Below are 19,518 nucleotides of genomic sequence, written 5' to 3'. Positions count from 1 at the left end.
TAGTGGGCACGGTTACCAGGGTCCAAGAAACCCCAGTCATTCCCCCAGGGACTGTGATGCAGGACACAGCAGGAATGTCTGCCTGTGGTTCAGCTTGGGAATGCCTGTAGGATGACATAGGTGACATTGGTTATGCATTCGCCAATGTTGTTCACTCATTTATTCATCGTATGTCATGGAGTGCTTTCTACATACATCCAGGCAACAGTCTCACCCTCTGGGGCTCACAGGCAGTGTCAGAAGAATTTCTAAATTTTATTTCTAATATATAGGTACAACACCAGTAATACACTAGGTGTTCCAAGCATTTTTCAAACATTAACTCCTTTAATACTCTCCATAAACCTACAAAATAAGTATGCTGATCATTATTGCCAACTGAGAGATGAAAAAACAGCACCAATCAGGTAAATAATTCAGTCAATACAAATATCTAATAAGGGATTGAGATGGAATTTGGACTTGAGGTGTTAGCTCCATATTCTGTGCTCTTAACCATGACATTTACTCTCTAAAGACTTCATATCATGAAAAAATTTGATCAGTTATCCATTTTCTTGGTTCCTTGAGTAGCCACACTATTTTATCTGTCTGAAAAATAGAATACGTGCATAGAAACTACTGCACATACACACTCAAATTACATCTACCAATGTCCCCAGTCCCTGAAAATTAATAAAGAGAACATTTCAGAATGTTTCTTGCACAGGTTGGGAGGACTCTGATGGAATCTCAGTGTTACTGTAAGAAGCTGAGAACAGGCTGGGAGTGGGTCTCAGGGGAAAGGTGTCCTCAGGAGTCACGATTGAATGACAACACTGATGGGAGGGTCTCAGCAGTGACTGAATTCAGGATCTGGTGGTGTTGTAACCTGGTGCTTATCTTCTGGCTGTGGGTTTATGGTGATGCCGCACAGGGAGAGGGGATGGTTCACTGTGTTTTGGGGAAACCAGACCCATGAAAGAGAGGGAATGATGATTTCCTTAAACAATGGACTCATGGTGGGAAAAATTTGGCCTGGAAGAGACAGTCGTGAGCCTGCTATAACCAGAAGGAGTTGTCTCTGCTTCAGCCAAAGCAGACAGCCCTTCCTCATGCACTCATTTTATCTCAATGAGAGGAAGGAGGAGGAAATCATGTAATGTTCTTCTGGATGTGAGATCTGTGATGTTAGAGACTGTGCTAGGAGCTTCTGAAAGGCTGCCCTGAGGCATTTCAGACCTTTGCTGTGACCAGAATGACAAGTGTAAGCACCCCTGCATCTGTCTGGGAACAGTTAGTGGGTCAAGGAGAAGGCTCCCTGGTGCAGAGACTCACAGGAAGAAGCGAGTTTGGCTAGGGAAGGTTAGAAATGTGGCCAGTGTGGCTGGAGGGAGCCTGAGAAGAGAAAGGAGTGGAGAGAGGAGGGTGATCAGGCTGGATCCTGGGACATGGTAGACTGTTACTTTCTGTTCCTCTGTGACAACATTACTCCAAATCCTGCCACCTATAAAGTACAAATATTTAACATCTCACAATTTCTGTTAGCCAAGCATCAGGCATGGCTTAGCTGGGTGCCTCTGCCTCAAAGTCTCTGTGAAGAAGGGGCTGTGGTCGCAACAGGGCTCAAATAGGGGAGGATTCCCACGCAAGTTCACTCCCATGGGTTTTGTCAGGTTTCATTTGGACTGAGAGTCTGAGCTCTGTTGGCTGGACACTCCCTCAGTTCTCTCCTATGGAACCGCTACATAGTGCAACTGAAAACATCAGCACTTGCTCTCCCAGTTCTGGTGATTTGATAGAGAGTGAGAGCGAGAGTAAGAGCGAGCAAGAGAGAGAGAGAGAGATGGAAACAGAAGGAGGGAGGTAAGTAGGGAACCCAAGTAAGCCAGTAAGCAGGAAGTGACAGAAGTTTTGTAATTAAAACTTGGAAGTGACATCCCATCACCTTGGCTGTGTTCTGTTGTTCAGAAGCCAGATACTGACCACTTAGTGGTGACACAAAGATGTGCACTCCAGGAGGCAGGGAGCATTGGGAACATTGTGGAGGTTCCCACCACATAGGCCACAATGAGCCTCTTGGGACTGATTCTGAGTAAAACAGGGGACCGTGGAAGGGTTAATGCCAGTGGATCACAATGTCTGAATTTCCTCTAATTTCAACCCCTCAGGATGCAGACCTGAAAATGAGGCTCTGAGCGGCAGTGACTCACCAAAGATGACACATCTGGGACTTAGAGAAGTTCTGACTGGTATTCTATGCGATGTCCTACTCCTTATACTTCCTCCATCTCTAAGTGTGTGCATTAGACACATGTGACGCCAGCCCACAGGTGTTGTACGTATTATTACATATACACCTGATGAGGTCCCTAGGAAGCTGTTTTTAGCCCAATCCTCATTGTGCGGCTTGGGAGACTGGGGAGATCTTGAGCGGCACAGCAGCTTTTCCAGGACATATAACTGGTAGGAAAAAAGAGGTCTGATCTCAGCTCTGTCTCCTCAAAGCTGGGGCCTGGATCCACTCCCAAGTTGCTGTGGGGAGGGTGGTGATGGGTATTTGTGTACAGTGATGGAGATGACATGGACAAGGAGGGAGACCAGCCAACAGCTTAGCGGGGGCTTTGAGTGGGTCTGATTGAAGGATGGGGCCAAGTAATAGAACCTTGAAGAAGTGACCTCACTTCCTTGGTGACAGCACCCAACAGAACTTAGAACTCTGGTTACCAGGCACCCACATTGTAATCACAGCCTCCTGTCGAGTTCATTTGAGTGGAGACACTCGACACAGCAGGATGTTCTTGTGTTGTCCCGTGACTTTCCGTGGCTCTGGCCCCCGGAAAGCCAAGGAAAAGAGCGTGTTAAGTCGCTTTAGACATTGGCTCAACCCTCACTGCGAATGTGTGTGACCTTTTGGCAGGAGGAACCATGAGGTAACACTGTAGGCCAGGGCAGACCACTCTAGGTCAGGCCAGAAATGTGATCCCAAAAGGACAGCCCCACACCCCTTGACACTCATTGTGTGTGTGGGGGGGAGGTGGAGTTAGGGAAGCTGAGGATGAGGAGGACCCAGCCTGGGCAGGAGCAGGAAGCTAGATGGTGGTAGTCGGACAGTGTGTCATGTTCATACTCAAGATCTTGGCTGCAGGAGAGGAAGGTGAGCGCTGGAGACCAACCTCCTCTATCCGCATGTGAATGCTGGGCCCTCAAGGTGTCCTCGTATTCCTTCCCTGGTGGAGTCTATGCAGATTCCCCTCTGTGCCTGATCTGTGGTGGAGTTTCCCACTGTGGCAAAGTCCAGGCAGGCCCCTGATCCCTCCTGGCCTGACTGCTGGGCACTGTCACTGCAGAGCTGCACCCAGGAGATGGTCGAGGAGCTGGTGGATGGTTTCCAGTTTGCCATCTCCCTGGAGTGGACACAGGTGCACCAGTCCATCAGTGACCAGGGCTGGTCTGAGGTGAGTGTGGGTGCAGAGGTGTCATCACACCCAGGACCCTGAGATGATCAAGGCAGTAGTAGAATCCAGACTCAAATATGAGATTCTCCTGGGACCCTTCTGCCCCAGAATTTTCTCGCTACGTTGCCCCACAGTCCCACTCCCAAAGGAATCTGGACCTCCACTCCTCCCCACAAGCTACACAGGAGGGTAGAGAAAAACGTCATTCCTCCTGGTGGTTCACCATGATGTCACTGACTGTATGTTCCTCCTCCTCTCCCCCAGTGTGAGGATGAGTCCACTGTGAATTTAAATGAGGCCTGCAGGATGCGTGGCCTCCAGGCAGGCATGATGGAGAAGCTGACAGAGTCCATTGCACCAGCTTTCCTGAGTAGGAACATCTCCAGCTTCACCACCTTCATGGTCAACTACTCGGCCTTAGACACATCCCACCGGGTCCTGGACCTGCTGTTTACTAGGTGAGTAGCCACTCACCCCTCTGCACAGTGGAGACTCTGCCCACTGCAAGCTGTGTACCTTGGGCAAATCCCCACATCTCTCGGAGACTCAGTTTGCTCTTCTGAAATGTTGGGGGGGAGGATAAATTTCATGGTGATCTTGTAGGGACTAATGGGATCAGCCATGGCAGGGGCTTGCCTGGTGCTTGTATCTGCAGAGAGGGCTGTGGACATGCTGTGGTTGGCCCCCGGCAGCCCCGAGCTGGGTCGGTCCCTCAGACGTGGCCAGGGGCAGTCCATCCCTCGGTGCCTCTCCCAGAAAATCCAAGGGCAGGCTTGGTGCCAGCCCTACCCCACTTGCCACTGCCACGACCATCGTCCTCCCTCGGGAAGCCTGGGCATGACAGGGACCCAGGTATGGGAGGCCGCCAGATCTCAGGTCTGGCACACCGCTTGCCAGGCTGATTCTCCTCTGACGGGGCCCCAGCACACGCCCCAGGAGACTTGGCAGCCATCCCAAGGGCTATCTCCTCTGGAACTCATCCCCTTGGAAGGGGCCTGGCCCAGGTGTCAGGTTCGGCTGGTTGGCCAGCCTCCTTGGGATGAAGCAGGCAACCCGAGCCAGGCTTACAGTGCCCTGGACGTGACATCTGCGACCTCAGGCAGAGGGCCTCCTGCGTGCCCTCCATGGCGGATTTCTCCCCGGATCCGTGGCCTGGGCACCAGGAAGGCCAGGCCTTCCCGACTCCAGGGAGGAGGCTGGGAGCTGTCGCCAGAAGGGCTTGCCCAGTTTGGCCCTGGCTCTCTAGCCCTGTGGTGCCATCTGACTCTCTCGGCCCTTCTGACTCCACAGAGCCTTTCCTACACCTGGCCTGGCTGCAGTCGCAAAGTACAGGCGTGGGGTGAGGCCATGGCTTTGTCTTTCCAGGAACAAATGAGCCGCTGGATGAAGCAGCTGGCCCAGGCAGAGCCTTGAGCTTGAAGCCCAGTACGTCTGTGGCCATCAGGGCCAAAGCAATGCTTCCAAGGAAGAGAAGCGGCCTTCAACTGAGTGGGAGTGGGGGAGGGGAGGGAGACAACAGCTGAAGCCAAGTCCAGAAGGGCAGCGATGGAACAGCTGCAACAGTGTGGCGCCAGAGGTCCGCCCCCACCTGTCCAAGCCTGGAGGGAGGGCGGGGCCTTCATTGAGGACCCCCGCGGCCAGCCCTAGGCCCCGGCGTTCGTGCATGCACCCTTGACCTGTGCGGGGGTGTCTGGGGTTGAACCCAAGCCCGCAGGGCTCCCGGAGTGGCCAGAGAAAGAAGGGCCTATGGGGGAGGTAGGCAAGGTGGGCAGGGTGTGCCACCTTCCTCTCCTCAGGTCCCCAAGGGGGAGAGAGAGAGAGAGGGAGAGACAGAGAGATCCATGACCTCTGAGTCGCTGCCTCCACCGCTGGCTGGTGCCAACTCACACGCCATCTCACTTGCACCCACCACCCCCACGCCTGCCCCAGGGCCAGCCCCACCACAGAGAGGCCGGTTCCTGGTCACCTCCATGCCTTCCCTTCCAGACCTGACCCCATTGCAGGGGAAACTGTTCAGACAAGCCTTTACATGTCCCTCTGCATGACAATCGTCTCCCTCCCTTCTCCCATCCCACAGGCCCACCCACGACATCCACCTTTGTCATTAGCTCAGGAGAGGATGCAAGATGAGAGTCTCTGCCATTGTGTGGAGAGACTCAGTTTCCCGGGTTTCTCTCATGGACACATGTTCTTCAGCTGGGTCTAATTTGCACCATTGAACCTGTCTTGTTAATTATTTGGCCAGCCATGAGAACCTGAAGGGAAATGGCGGAGGGGCATTCTCTCTCTGCCCCCAACAACCCTTATCTGTGTCGGTCCCTCAGACCTGGCCAGGGCCAGCCCATCCCCCGGCGCCCTCTCCTAGGGCATGCAAGTGCAGGCTCAGTGCCCGCACCACCCCTCTCGCCACTGCCAAGACCATCGTCCTCCCTTGGGATTCCTGGGGAGGAGAGGGACCTGGATGTGGGAGGCTGCCTGATCTCTGGTCTCTCACACCGCTTCCCGGGCTGCTTCCTCCTCTGACGGGGCCCAGCACACGCCCCAGGAGACTTGGCAGACGTGCCCAGGGCTATGTCCTCCACAACTTGTCCCCTCGGAAGGGGCCTGGCCCAGGTGCCAGGTTCGGCTTTTTGGCCAGACTTCTTTTGATAAAGCTGGTTAGCAGAGCCAGGCTTGCAGTTGCCCTGGGTGTGACACTTGCGACCTCAGGCAGAGGGCCTCACGGGTGCCTTCCATTGCAGATTTCTCCCCAGAACCATGGCCTGGGCCCTAGGAAGGCCAGGCTTTCCCAACGCCAGAGAGGAGGCTGGGAACTGACCCCGGAAGGGCTTGCCCAGTTTGGCATAGACTCCCAAATGCCTACGGGCTGCTGGCGCTGCACTTCCTGCTTTGCCATATGCCTGTCTTGGCCCTTTTGTCTCCACAGAGCCTTTCCTGCACCTGGCTGCAGTCGCCAAGTCTAGGCGTGGGGTGAGGCCATGGCTTTGTCTTTGCAGAAAGAAATGAGACCCAGGACAAAACAACTGGCCTAGGAAGAACCTTGTGCTCGAACCCCAGTCTGACTGTGGCCACCCTGGGCAGACCTACCCTTCCAAGGAAGTGATGCGGCCTGCTATCTGTGAGGAAATGTGGGAGGTGAGGGAGACAGCAACTGAAGCCAAGTCAAGAAGGGTGGGGTTCATTCAGCTGCAGCTGGTAGTTGCTGAGGGATGCCCCAGCCGGCCAGATCCTGGTGGGAGGATGGGGCATTAACTGAGGACCCCCGAGGCCAGCCCTAGTCCCAGGTGGCCGAGCATGCACCCTTGGCCTGAGGGGCTTGAGCCCAAGCCCACATGGTTCCGAGAGCTGCCAGAGAAAGAAGGGACCATGGAATAGGTAGATGAGGTGGGTAGGGCACCCTACCTTTCTCTCCTCGGGTCTCCGAGGGAGAGAAGAGAGACAGAGACACAGAGAGAGTGAGAAAGAGAGAAAGAGAGATCCCTGACCTCTGAATCGCTGCCTCCACCGCTGGTACCAACTCACACGCCATCCCACTTCCACCTACCACCCCCACGTCTGCCCCGGGGCCAGCCCCACCACAGATGCGGGCTGCTGGTCACCTCCGTGCTGTCCCTTCTGGACCTGACCCCGGTGCAGGGGAAATGGTTCCAACAAGATATTACATGTCCCTCTGCATGACAATTGTCTTCTTCCAGTCTTGACTTCCACATGCCCTCCCCCAACATCCTCCTTTCTCATAAGCTCAGGAGAGGATGCAAGATGAAAATCTCTGCCTTTGTGTGGAGAGACTCATTTTCCTGGGTTTCTGCCATGCACTCATATTCTTCAGTTCGGTATGATTTTCTCTTGCGAACCTGTCTTGTTAATGGTTTGGCAAGCCATAAGAGACTTAAGGAAAAGGGCGGAGTGGGATTCTCTCTCTAGCCCTGACTGCCTCAAGCTGGGTTGGTCCCTCAAGCCTCTCCAGTGGCAGCCCATCCCCAGGCGCCCTCTCCCGGGACATCCCGGGGCAGGCTAGCCAGCAGCCCCACCCCACTCGCCACTGCCACGACCATCGTCCTCCCTCGTGAGGCCTGGGCAGGACAGGGACCCGGTTGTGGGAGGCGTCCTGATCTCATGTCTGGCACACCCGTTGCCAGGCTGCTTTCTCCTCTGACGGGGCCCAGCACATGCCCCAGGAAACTTGGCAGCCATCCCCAGGGCTATGTCCTCTTGAACTTGTCCCCTCTGGAAGTGGCCTGGCCCAGGTAGGATGTTTGGCTGGTTGTCCAGCCTCCTTTGGAGAAAGCAGGTGAGCCGATCCAGCCATCCTGTCACCCTCTGCCTGGCACCTCTGCACTCAAAGAGAAGGCGTCACACGTGTCCTTCGTCATGCTTTTCTCCCCAGAGCCATTTCTTGGGGTACTCTTAGTGTTGCGTTAGTGTTATGTTTGGATTCCGGTTACTGCCAGTTTTATGGTTTGGTTTAGTTTTCTGGTTTGTGTTAGGTTTATATTTAGGTATATGTTTCTGGTTAGGGTTAAGTTTATGGTTCTAGTTAGGGATAGGGTTATGATTCGCGTTAATGGTATGTTTGAGTTTAGGTTAGTGTTAGGGTTAGGGTTGACGTTAGTGTTATGGTTGATTGCCAGGTTTGGGTTAGATTTCAGGTTAGGGTTAGGGTTCAGTTAGCATAGGGTTATCATCTGGTTAGTGTAAGTGTTAGGGTTTCTGTTACTATTGGGGTTAGGGTTATGGTTAGCATTAGGGTTATGGTTCTGTTTAGTGTTAGGGTTTGGGTTTGGTACAGATTTGTTTTACGTGTAGGGTTAGTTTTACAGTTTAGAGTTAGGGTTAGGGTCAGTGGTCAGGTTCAGTTTAGCGTTGGGGTTAGTGTTAGGGTTCGAGTTAGATTTAGGGTTAGGGTTAGGTGTAGTGTTAGTGTTAGTTTTCGGGTTAATGTCAGGGTCAGAGCTTGGTTTTGATATCAGTTTATGCTTAGGGTTCTGGTTGGGTTAGGCTTCGGCTTAGTGTTAGGGTTCAGGTTCGGGTTCGGGTTGTTTTTAAGGTTAGGATTCAGGTTAGCGTTCGGGTTAGTGTTAGGATTTGGGTTAGGCTGAGGTTTGGCTTAGTATTCGGATTAGGGTTATTATTAGGTTTCGGGTTCGAAAAATGCTGAGCTTTAGCTTTAGGTTTCTTGTTAGGGTTAGGGTTAGGTTTAGGGCTAGGGTTAGGGTTAGAGGTAATGTTGGGTTTGGATTAGGGTTAGGGTTAGCATTATGGTTAGAAATATGTTTAGAGTTCAGGTTATGGTTAGGCTTAGCAATAGGGTTCAGGTTAGGGTAATGTTTAGTTTTAGTGTTAGGGCTAGTGTTCGAGTCAGTGTTAGGCTTAGGGTTCAGGTTCGTGTTCTGCTTAGGGTTAGGGTTAGAGTTGGGCTAAGATTAGGTTTAGGGTTAGGGTTACAGTTCAGGCTAGGAGTGCTGATATGGTTAGGGTTTATTTTCATGTTAAGTTTTGGGTTAGGTTTAAGGTCAGGGTTGTTTTTGCGTTAGGGTTATGGCTAGGGTTCGAGTTCATTTTCTGGTTAGGGTTAAGGTTATGTTTTGCTTTGTTGGGACGGTTAGGATTAGGATTACTGTTAAGGTTATGTTAAGGTTTAGGGTGAGGTTAGTGTTTGGATTAGGATTAGAGTTAAGGTTTGGGTTCTCGATGGTGTTAGTGTTAGGGTCGGATTAGGCTTTGTGTTTGTGATAGTTTTAGGGTTAGGGTTAAAGTTCGGGTTAGAGTCTGGGTTAAGTTTGGGGTTCAGGTTATTGTTAGAGTTCGGGTTAGCTTTAGGCTTAGGGTTAAGGCTGGGGTTCGGGTTAGTTTTGTATAAGGGATAGGACTGGGTTCAGGTTGGGTTTGGGTTTGAGTTAGGGTTAGGTTTAGGATTCAGATTTGGGTTACGGTTAGGGTTATTTTTCGTGTTAGACTTAACGTTATGGTTAGGGTTAGGGTTTGGGTTAGGGTTATTGTTAGGTTTTGGCTTAGAGTTCAAGTTAGGGTTATGTTTTGGTTCGGGTTAGGGTTGGGGTTAGCGTTAGTTTTAGTGTTAGGGTTAGTGTTTGGTTTAGGGTTATGGTTGGTGTTTGGTGTCGGTATCAGGTTAGGTTTATTGTTAGGGTTCGGGTTAGCGTTTGAGTTAGGTTTAGGGTTTGGATTCGGGTTCGAGTTAGGGTTAGTGTTCACCTTAGGGTTAGGATTAGTTTTAGGGGTAGGGTTGGGTTCTGGTTCGGTTTAGGTCTAGGGTTCTGTTTAGGGTTAGGGTTCTGATTCATGTTTATGTTAGGGTTAGGATTGGGGTTATTGCGAGGTTTAGGCTTAGCTTTATTTTGAGGTTTGCCTTCGGATTAGGGTAAGGTTTAGGTTTCGGGTCAGGATAAGATTAGGTTTAGGTTTAGTGTCGGATTAGGTTTCGGGTTAGGGTTAAATTTCGGGCCCGGTTTAGGGTTCGGCTTATTCTTAGGGCTAGCTTTAAGGTTAGGGTTGGGTTGGGTTAGGTTTACTGTTAGTGTTCATGTTAGGGTTAGGGTTATGTTTAGTCTTAGAGTTAGTGTTCAGATTAGGGTTAGGGTTAGGGTTAGGGTTGGGGTAGGGTTAGTGTTAGGCTTAGGGCTAGGACTGGGTTATGTTTAGGGTTAGGGCTAGGTGAGGTGGTTTGTGTTTCAGTTAAGGTCAGGTTTAGCAATAGGGATATGATTAGGAATAGGGCTAGTGTTTGTGTTAGGACTGGTTTAGGGCTACAGCAAGGACTATGGGTAGGGTTAGTGTTGGATTACATGTAGGGTTATGGTGAGAGTTAGGAGTAGGTGTAGTGACAGTGTTAGTGTTATGGCAAGAGTTATCCTTAAGGGTGGGCTTAGGGTTAAGTTTAGTTATTACATTTAGGGTTAGGATTCTCTTTAGGTTTATAACTAGATTCATTTTTATGGTTTGAGACGGGGCGGGTTTTGAGGTTAGGGCTAGAGGTATGATTAGGGTTAGGTCTGACGTTAGTGTCGTGTGTGCCTTAGGGTGGGGACAATGGAAAGTATAGGAACAGGCGTAGGGTGTGGGTTTCGCTTAAGACTAGGGTTAGATTTAGGGTTATGCTAGGGTTAGGGTTACTTTAGGGCTAGGGCTAGGACTAGGTTTTAAGTTAGTGTTAGAGTTGGCTTAGGGTTACAGTTACAGTGAGTGTGCATATGATTAGGGTTAGGGCTAGGGGGAGTTTTAGGGCTTGGGGTAGGTTTAGGGTTAGAGCTAAAGTTGGGTTAGGATTCATGATACAAACCCCAACCCTAGCCCTAAAACTAATGTTAACATTAATCCGGACGTGAACCCAAATTCTCACCATAGCCCTAAACCTTAACCCTAAATCTAAACCTACAATTACCCCTACACTAAACCTATGGTTACCACTAACCCTATACCTGACCCTTACTGCAACACAACTCCAACCCCAACACTAACATTAACAATAACAATAATTAAAGAATTAGCACTAAGCCTAAGCCTAGCCCTATCCCTAACACTAACCTAGTCTAGACTTAACCTAACCTGACACTAGCCCTAGCCTAACCTAACACTAACTGTAACCTAACCTAACCCTTGCCTAGATCTAGCCTAACCCAACCTACAGCTGAAACTAATCCTAGCCCTAGCCCTGGCCTAAAATCCAGACCTTACACTAGCTATAACCCTACCTCTGTGTCTAAACCTAACCCTTGCCCAAACCTTAACCTAACCCTAACACTATGCTAACTCTAGTACACTAACTCTAAACACTAAGGCTAACACTAAACTTAAATTTAATCCTAACAATAACCCTAACACTAATACCACCTAGCCCTAGCCTAAGCCTAACCCTCACCGTAACTCTAACCCAAAGCTTATCCTTATCCCTAATCTTAAATCCAAGCCTAACGCAACCCTAACCCCAATCCTACCCTCCTTCTCTCTATAAAACTAACTCTAACCGTAACGAAACCTAACCTAACCTATCCTTAAACCTGGGCACAGGTTTGTATAGGACAGGAATCCACAGTAGAGCTGAGCCAAATCATGTCTAGCACCCATTCCTGGAAATAAATCCATACCCCATCTCCCTTCCTTCCAGCTAGTAAGGATCACATAATACCTAAAAAACATTTGGCACAGATTGCTGTTTGGAATCCTAAACCAAAACAGTACACAAACCCTAATCTGAAATCTAAACCTAACCTTAACCCTAACCCTAACCAGAACCCGAACCCTAATCTTAACCCTAAACCGAATGCAACCTTAACCCCAACCCTACCCCTCCTTCTCTCCATAAACTAACTCTAACCCTACCTAAACCCTAACCCTAATCCAATCCGAAGCCTAAGCCTAACCCTACCCTTAACAGAAATCATATGATGCAGAACCCTAATGCTAGCACAAACACCAATATTAACCATAACACTAAGACTAGACATCACCCACCCCTAACATTACCCCAACTTTAACCTTAAACCTAACTCTAACTGTGAACTTATCCCTACCCCTACTCTTAACCCAAACACTTAGCCTTCCCGTACCCATAGCCCTAACCCTAATCCTACTCTAATGTTACCCATAGCCTTGAAATAACGCTTAACCTGGACCTAATGCAAGCCCTAACCCTAAACCTGGCTCTAGCCCAAGCCCTATCCCTAACCTTAACCTAAACCTAACACAAACCCTAGCCCTACCCTAACCCAAACCCTAACCTAACCCTAAGCCAACACTTACCACTACCCCAGACACTAGTCATAGCCCTAAACCTAACCTAACACTAACACTTAGTCTAACCCAGCCGTAACTCTAAACCTAATCCTGGACAGACTCCTAACACAAACTCTTGCCCTAACCCTAAGCCTATTCCTAACCCTAAGCCAATCCTAAACACGAAACATAATGGTAACCTGAACACTAAACCTACTCTAACACCTAACCCTAACACTAATATCAGCCCTAAGCCTAACCCAATTGCTAAGTCTAACATTAGGTTTAACCAAAAAGCTAGGACTACACATAACACTAACCTAAAGCTAGCACTAACCATAACCTAACCCTAGCACTAGACTTAACACTACACCTAGCCATAGCACTGCACACAAGCCCTAACCTAACACAAATCCAAGCCCCAGACCTGACCCTAAACTTAGCCCCAGACATGACCATATCCTTAAACCTAACCTAGCTTTAGGCCAAATTCTAAACCAAACCATAACTATAGACCTAGGCTTAGCCCTAATGATAACCCTAGCCCTTTCCATAGCCCTGGCCTAATGCTAACTCTAACACTAGCACTATTCCTAAACTTAGTACTAACACTAAGGCTAACCTTAACCATAGCCCTAAACCCAACACTAGCCCTAGTCCTAACCTAACACTAAGCCTAGACATAAGACTAGCCTTAACCTAACCCTAGCCTAAACCAAACACTAAGCAACTATAACTCTAGCAGCACTAACCTTAACTGTAGATCTAAAACTACCTTAACCCAAACCCTTCTACTAACCCACCTAACCCTAGTCCTAAACCTATCCATAAATCTAGGCCTACTATCAGCCCTAACCTAACCTGAACTCTAGCCCTAATGCTAAATCTAACACTAAACCTACCCTAACTCTCACCATAACCTAACCTAACCTGACCCCAACCTAAGCCAAACACTAACCCAACACCTACCCTACTACTACCCCACCTAAACTTAACCCAACACTAACCCTAACCCTACCCTAACCTAATCAAACCTAACTCTAACTTTAACCTAACCGTAACCTGAACCTTAATTCTCACCTAACTCTAGGCTTAACTTTATCTTTAACCCTAACCTAATGCAACTCTAACCTAACACTACCCCTACACCAACGCCCCTAAACCTAAACCTAGCCAAACACCTACCCCTACCCCTAACAATATCCGTAACACCAAGCATAACACAACCCTAATGTTAAGTCTAACACTAATCTTAGCCCAAGTTCTAATCCTAACCAGGGCCCTAGTTCTAACACTAACCATAACACTAGTCATAACTCTAAATCTAGCCTTGTCCCTAGACCTAACCTTAACCATTACACGAACACTAACCCTAACCCAAAACCTAACCATAACCATAACCCTAATCCAACCACACCCCTATCCTTATGCCTACCTCTAATCTTAAAACTTATGCTAACTGTAACTGTACCTTTTACGTAACCCTAAACCTAACCCTACCGCTGTGACTAACCCTAAACAAATGCCTAGCTCTAAATCTAACCATAGCCATAAACCTAGAACTAACACTAAACCTAGCCTTAACCCTCGCCATAGCCATAAACCTGACCCTAACACTAACCCTAACCCTAACCATATCCCTTACCCTAAACCTAAATCTACTTCTAACCATACCACTAAGTCTAACCTTGACCCAAGTCTTGAACTAACCTAGCCCTAAACCCAGCCCCAACCCTAACCATAATCCTTGTCCTCACCTGACCCTAACACTATCCCTTGCCTTAACACTAACTTGAATGATATCCATAATCCTAAAACGAGCCCCAGCCCTAGACCTAACCTTAACTGTAACCCTAACCCTAAAACTAGGCATAAAACTTAGCCCAACCCCGAACACTAACACTAATGCAGCCCTATGCCTAGTCCTAAATCTGACACTAAACCTAACAGTAAAACTGAAACTAACCCTAGTCTAAGCCCTAGACCAAGCCCTAGCCATAAACTTAACCCAAGACCTAACTCTAGCCCTGGCCCTAATGTTAATCTTGATGCAATTCCCACAGCTAACCGTATCACTACCCCTAACCTTAACTGTAACCCTACCCCTATCCCTAAAACACTCTCTACCCAGACCCTAAGACTTAAGGTAACACGAACCCTAACACTAACCCAACCCTAAACCCAAACCTAACCGTAACCCTAACCCTAACCTTAAGCCTAACAATAACCCAATCCTTAGTGATAACACTAACACTAATCTTAAGCATAATCATAACCCTAAACTTACCCCTACACCTAACCCTAACCTATGCTAACTGTAGCCATAACCTAAATCTTAGATAACCCCTACCCTAAGTCTAACCCTAACCCTAACTCTAACGCTAACCTAACACTAACCCTACGCCTACCCTAATACTACCTGAACCTTAACATTAACTCTTTAACCCAACCACAAAACTAACACCAACACGAATCCTAGCATTAACCCTAACCCAAACCCTTGCCTAAACCTAGCACTAACCTAACCTAACCCTAGCCCTAACTGTAAAACCAGCCTTAGACCCAGCCTTAACCTAACCTAAACCTAAGACAAACCCAAACCCTAACCCTAATTGTACCCCAGACCTACCCTAACCATAAACCTACCCTTAACCTAACCATGGCTCTAGACCTAATGCCAACTCTAACACTAGCCGTAAACCTAAATCTAACCCTAACCTTATAACTAACCCTAACCCAATCCCTACAACTACCACTGACCTTAACTTGAACACTAACCTAAACCTATCCCTACACCTACTCCTCCCTAACCATAACCTTAATCGAACCCCTAGCCCCTCCATAACCATAGGCCAAACTCGAATGCAACCCTAACCCCAACCCTACCACTAACCATAAAACTAACCTAACCCTAACCCAAACTTAACATAACTCCATCCCTAATAATAACACTATTCCTAACAATAGCCATAATCCTAACCTTCGCCCCAGCCCTAATCCTAAACCTAGCCCTAGCCCTAAACTTACACCTAACCCTAACGCTAACATTAACCCTAACACTATCCCTACACGTACCGCTCTGCTAAACCTAACCTTAAGCCAAGCCTAACACTAACCTTAACCCCAGTCCTAGCACTAACACAAACCCTAACCCTAAGCCTAACTCTATCCCTACACCTACACCTCCCCTAATCTTAATCCAAACCCTACCCCAACCTAAGCTTAAACCTAACCCTAGCATAAGGTTAACCCCAAACATAACCCTAACGTTCACCATAAAACTCACATTAACTCTGTACCAAACCTAACCTTAACCCTAAACCTTATCCTAACACTAATCCAAGCCTTGCACCTACACCTACTATTAACTCTAAACATAACCCTAATCCAAACCGATCCCTAACCCCCCGACCTCTACCCTTACACCTAAACTTAACGTGAACTCTAACCCAGCTCTACACATAATGCTACCCCTAACGTTAACCCTAACCCATTCGTATGCCAACATTAATCCTAGCCACAGCCCTAAACATAAAACCAACAACAGCCCTAGCCCTAAACCTGACCTAGCACTAACCCTAGCCCTAAACCTAGCACTAACCGTAGTCCTACCCTAACCATTGCACTAACACTCCATCGCCACCCTGAGCCCTAACTCTCACCCTAACCCAACCACAACCCAACCTCTACTCTAAACCTAACCCTAGCACAATCGCTCACAGTGACCATAACCCTAGCCGTAACACTAACCCTAGCACTAACCCTATCTGTAAGGTTAACGTTAACCATTGACCTAGACCTAACACTAACCCAGCCCTACACATGAAATTAACCATAGTCCTAGTCCTAACCATAAAGCCAGGTCTAGCCCTAGCCCTAAATCTAGACCTATCCTTAACCCTAGCCCTGGCCCTGACCTTAACCCTAACATTAACACTATCCACAACCTAGCACAAACACTAATACTAACCCTGAACCTAACCAAACAGTAAAAAACCATCCCCATTCCCCACTATAAACCCATCCCCATACCCCTAACACTAACCCTACCCTTAACCCTAAACCTAGCCCTAACCGTCACCCTGCACTACACCTAACCCTAAAGCAAATCCTTACCCTACTATAACTCCTAATCTTACCTTAATTCTAGCCCTAGCCCTACCCTCACACTAGTGCTAGACCTAACCCTAACCCTAACCCTAACACTAACCCTAACTCTAGCCCTAGCCCTACCTTTAAGCCTAACACTAGTCCTAACCCTAACACAAACCCTGACACTACCTTATGCCAAACTCTACCCTTACACCTGACTCTAACCCTAACCATATCCCTAAACCTAACCCTCGATGCTAGCCCTAACCCAACACAAATCCTAGCCCTAGATGTGACCTTAAATTTAGCCCTAGCCATAACTCGAACCCTAACACTAACCTTACCTCTAAACCTAACCCTAATGATAAATCTAGACCTAGTCCTAGCACTAACGCTAAACCTAACCCTGTCCATAGCCCTGGCTCTAACCGTAACCCTAACACTAGCCCTATCACTAACCCTAACCCTAAAACTACCCCTAAACCTAATCCTAAACCATCTCTAACCCCAACCTTACCCATTCCCCTAAGCCTAACATTAACCCTAACTCTAACTCAGCCCTAGGCTAACCTTGACCCTAACACTTACCCTAGTCTAAGCCACAGCCCTAACCTTAGTTTGATCACTAACACTACCCGTAACTCTGTCCCTAACAAAAACCGAGCCCCAGCAATTGCCCTAGCCCTGCCCCTAACTAAACTTACCTTTAACAATGACTCTACCACTAAAAGTAAACCTAATCCTAGCTCTAGGACTAACCCTAAACCTAAAACTTATCCTAACTCTAGCTCTAGGCCTAACCCCAACCCTAGCCTAGAGGTGACCTAATGCTAACACTAACCATCACCCAACACTAATCATAACCCAACACTAACCCTAACCTAATGTTAACTCTGTCTTAATCCTACCCTAACCTAATGCCAACACTAGCTCAAGGCCAAACCCTAACCCTAACCCTAGTCTTAATCCTACTCCTAAAGATGATACTACCTTAAACCTGACACTAACCTAAGTCTAGACATAGCCCAAACCCTAACTCTAAATATAACCCTAACCTACCACTACCCCTAGCTGTAGCCCTAAAATTGCCCCTACCCATAATGCTAACCATAACCTAATCCTAGCCCTACTCTTAACCCTACTCCTAATCCTAAACCCAACCTAACCCTCAGCATAATCCTAGCCCTAACCTAACTCTAGCCCTAACAGCTAACTCTCATGCTACCACCAGCCCTAACACTCATCGTAACGTTAACTTGAACCCAACCCTCACCCTACCCTAAGCCTACCACTCCTCTAACTCTAACCCTAACCCAACTCTTACCACTATACTAGCCCTAATCCTAACCTAACCCTTACCCTACACCTACCCTAACCGAAAACCTAAACAATCCTAACAATAACCATAACATTAATCCTAACCCTAGACTTTATCCTAAGCATAGCCCTAGCCCTAACACTATCTCTAACTTAGTCGTAACCCTAATGATAACCCTAGCTCTAGCTCTAGTCCTAACCCTAACCCAAAACTAACCCTAACCCTAACCCTAAGCTGAAGACCAGCCCTAGCCCTAATACTAACTGTAGCACTAAATCTAGACCTAACACTAACTGTAGCTATAAACTTAACCCAAACACTAAGCTTAAACCTAAGGCTAATCCAAAGCCTAAACCTAGTCCTGACACTAACCCTTGTCCTAATAGTAATCCTAACACTAGACCTTCCCGTAAATCTAGCACTAAATCTAAACCTAACACAACCATAACCTTAACCATAACCATAGATCGAACCCTAACCCTAGCCCTAACTCTAACCCTACCTAAACCTAGCAGTAACTCTAACCGTACCCTAAGCGTAAACCTAAGCGTAGCTCTAGTACTAACCCCAAACCTAACCTGACCCTAAACCTAGCCATAGACCTAGGGCTAAGCCAAACCCTAGACAGAGACCTGAGCCTAACCGAGACCTACCTCTAACCATAACCGTGACTGTAACCATGAAACTAACCATAACCCTAGCCATAGGCTTAACTTCTACCCTAGCCATAGACCTGACCCTAACCACAACCTAACCTAACTGTAACCCAGCAGTAGCCCTAACCTAATGCTAACCATGACCTAATCATAGCCCTAGCCCTAACCCCAACACAAGTCCTAGTCTAACCTAACCTAACCACGGATATAAATCTAGCTCTAAACATAAGCCTAACCTAAACATAGACTTAACCTAACCTAAGCCTAGCCCTAACCCATACTGTAACCTAACAGTAACCCTAGACCTAGCCCTAGAACTAACACTAACCCTAGCCTTATCCCTAGACCTAGTGCTAACCTTAACCCTACCCTTAACCCTATGCCTAACACTAACCTTAACAATAATGCTAACCCTAAACCTAAGCCTAACTCTAGCCCTAACCGTAGCCCTAACCCTAGCCCTAGCCTTAACCTTAATGCTAACACTAACATTAGCCCTAACCCAAACCCTAACCCTACCCCAACCATAACCCTAACTCTAACCCAACTCTAACCTTACCCTTAAATCTACCACTACTCCTACCCATCACCTTAACGCTTACCCTATTTTTTTTCCCCCAAAGCCACAGTAGATAGTTGTATGTTACAGCTGCACATCCTTCTAGTTGCTGTATGTGGGACATGGCCTCAGCATGGCAGGAAATGCGGTGTGGGTGTGCACCTGGGATACAAAGCTGGGTCGCCAACATCAGATCCCGCGCACTTAGCCGCTAAGCCATAGGGCCGGCCCCACGCTTACCCTAAATAAAAACCTAACCTTACACATAAACCTAAAGTTAACCCTGACCCTACCCATAACCCAAACTCTAACACACACAACATTAACCCTAACACTAACCCTAATCCTAACCATAGCCATAAGCCTAAAGCCAGCCGCAGCCCTAGCCCTAACCAGCATCCTAGCACTAAACCTAGCCCTAACACTAACCATAACCATAAACCTAACTGAACTCTAACCATAAACCTAACCTTAGCTCTAACCCTAGACCTAAACCTAAGCATTTCCCAAAACCTAATCCTAATGCTAACCAGACACTTGACCATCATCCAAACACTAAACCTACCCCAAGCGTAACCTAACCTAACCTAGCCCTAGCCTAAGCCTAGCCCTAAGACTAACCAGAACTCTGTTCCTAACCCAACCCCAAGCCCTAACAGTAACCCTATCCCCAACCCCAACCAAAACCGCTACCCATATCCCAATCCTAAGCCTAAAACAACCTAA

The 19,518-nt window shown here is 48.0% G+C and overlaps 1 protein-coding gene across 5 annotated transcripts in view; it reads left to right on the top strand.

The window, feature by feature from the left end:
* LOC147911439 (ral guanine nucleotide dissociation stimulator-like) overlaps positions 1-19,518 on the top strand; it is a 321,882-nt gene that overhangs the window by 19,647 nt on the left and 282,717 nt on the right. The window contains exons 9-11 of one of the 5 annotated variants that reach the window (XR_015550921.1): positions 2,151-3,437; positions 3,702-3,895; positions 4,803-7,191. The exons of 1 other annotated variant lie outside the window; for it this stretch is intronic. Coding sequence is in view for 2 of the 4 variants with exons in the window: in XM_087427973.1 (XP_087284099.1) it covers positions 3,345-3,437; positions 3,702-3,895; positions 6,364-6,400 (324 nt within the window). In the remaining 2 variants the exon portion in view is untranslated. Of the gene's footprint in view, positions 1-2,150; positions 3,438-3,701; positions 3,896-4,802; positions 7,206-19,518 lie in introns of those variants that run through there. 3 more of the 5 variants (XR_015550922.1, XM_087427974.1, XM_087427973.1) reach the window with 3 other exon arrangements.

This window comes from Ceratotherium simum, unplaced genomic scaffold (genome assembly GCF_057802395.1).
Source record: "Ceratotherium simum simum isolate JZ-2026a unplaced genomic scaffold, ASM5780239v1 HiC_scaffold_43, whole genome shotgun sequence".
Classification (NCBI taxonomy): Eukaryota; Metazoa; Chordata; class Mammalia; order Perissodactyla; family Rhinocerotidae; genus Ceratotherium; species Ceratotherium simum.
Note: the sequence above shows the minus strand (reverse complement) of the source record. Positions and strands in the feature narration are given on the sequence as shown.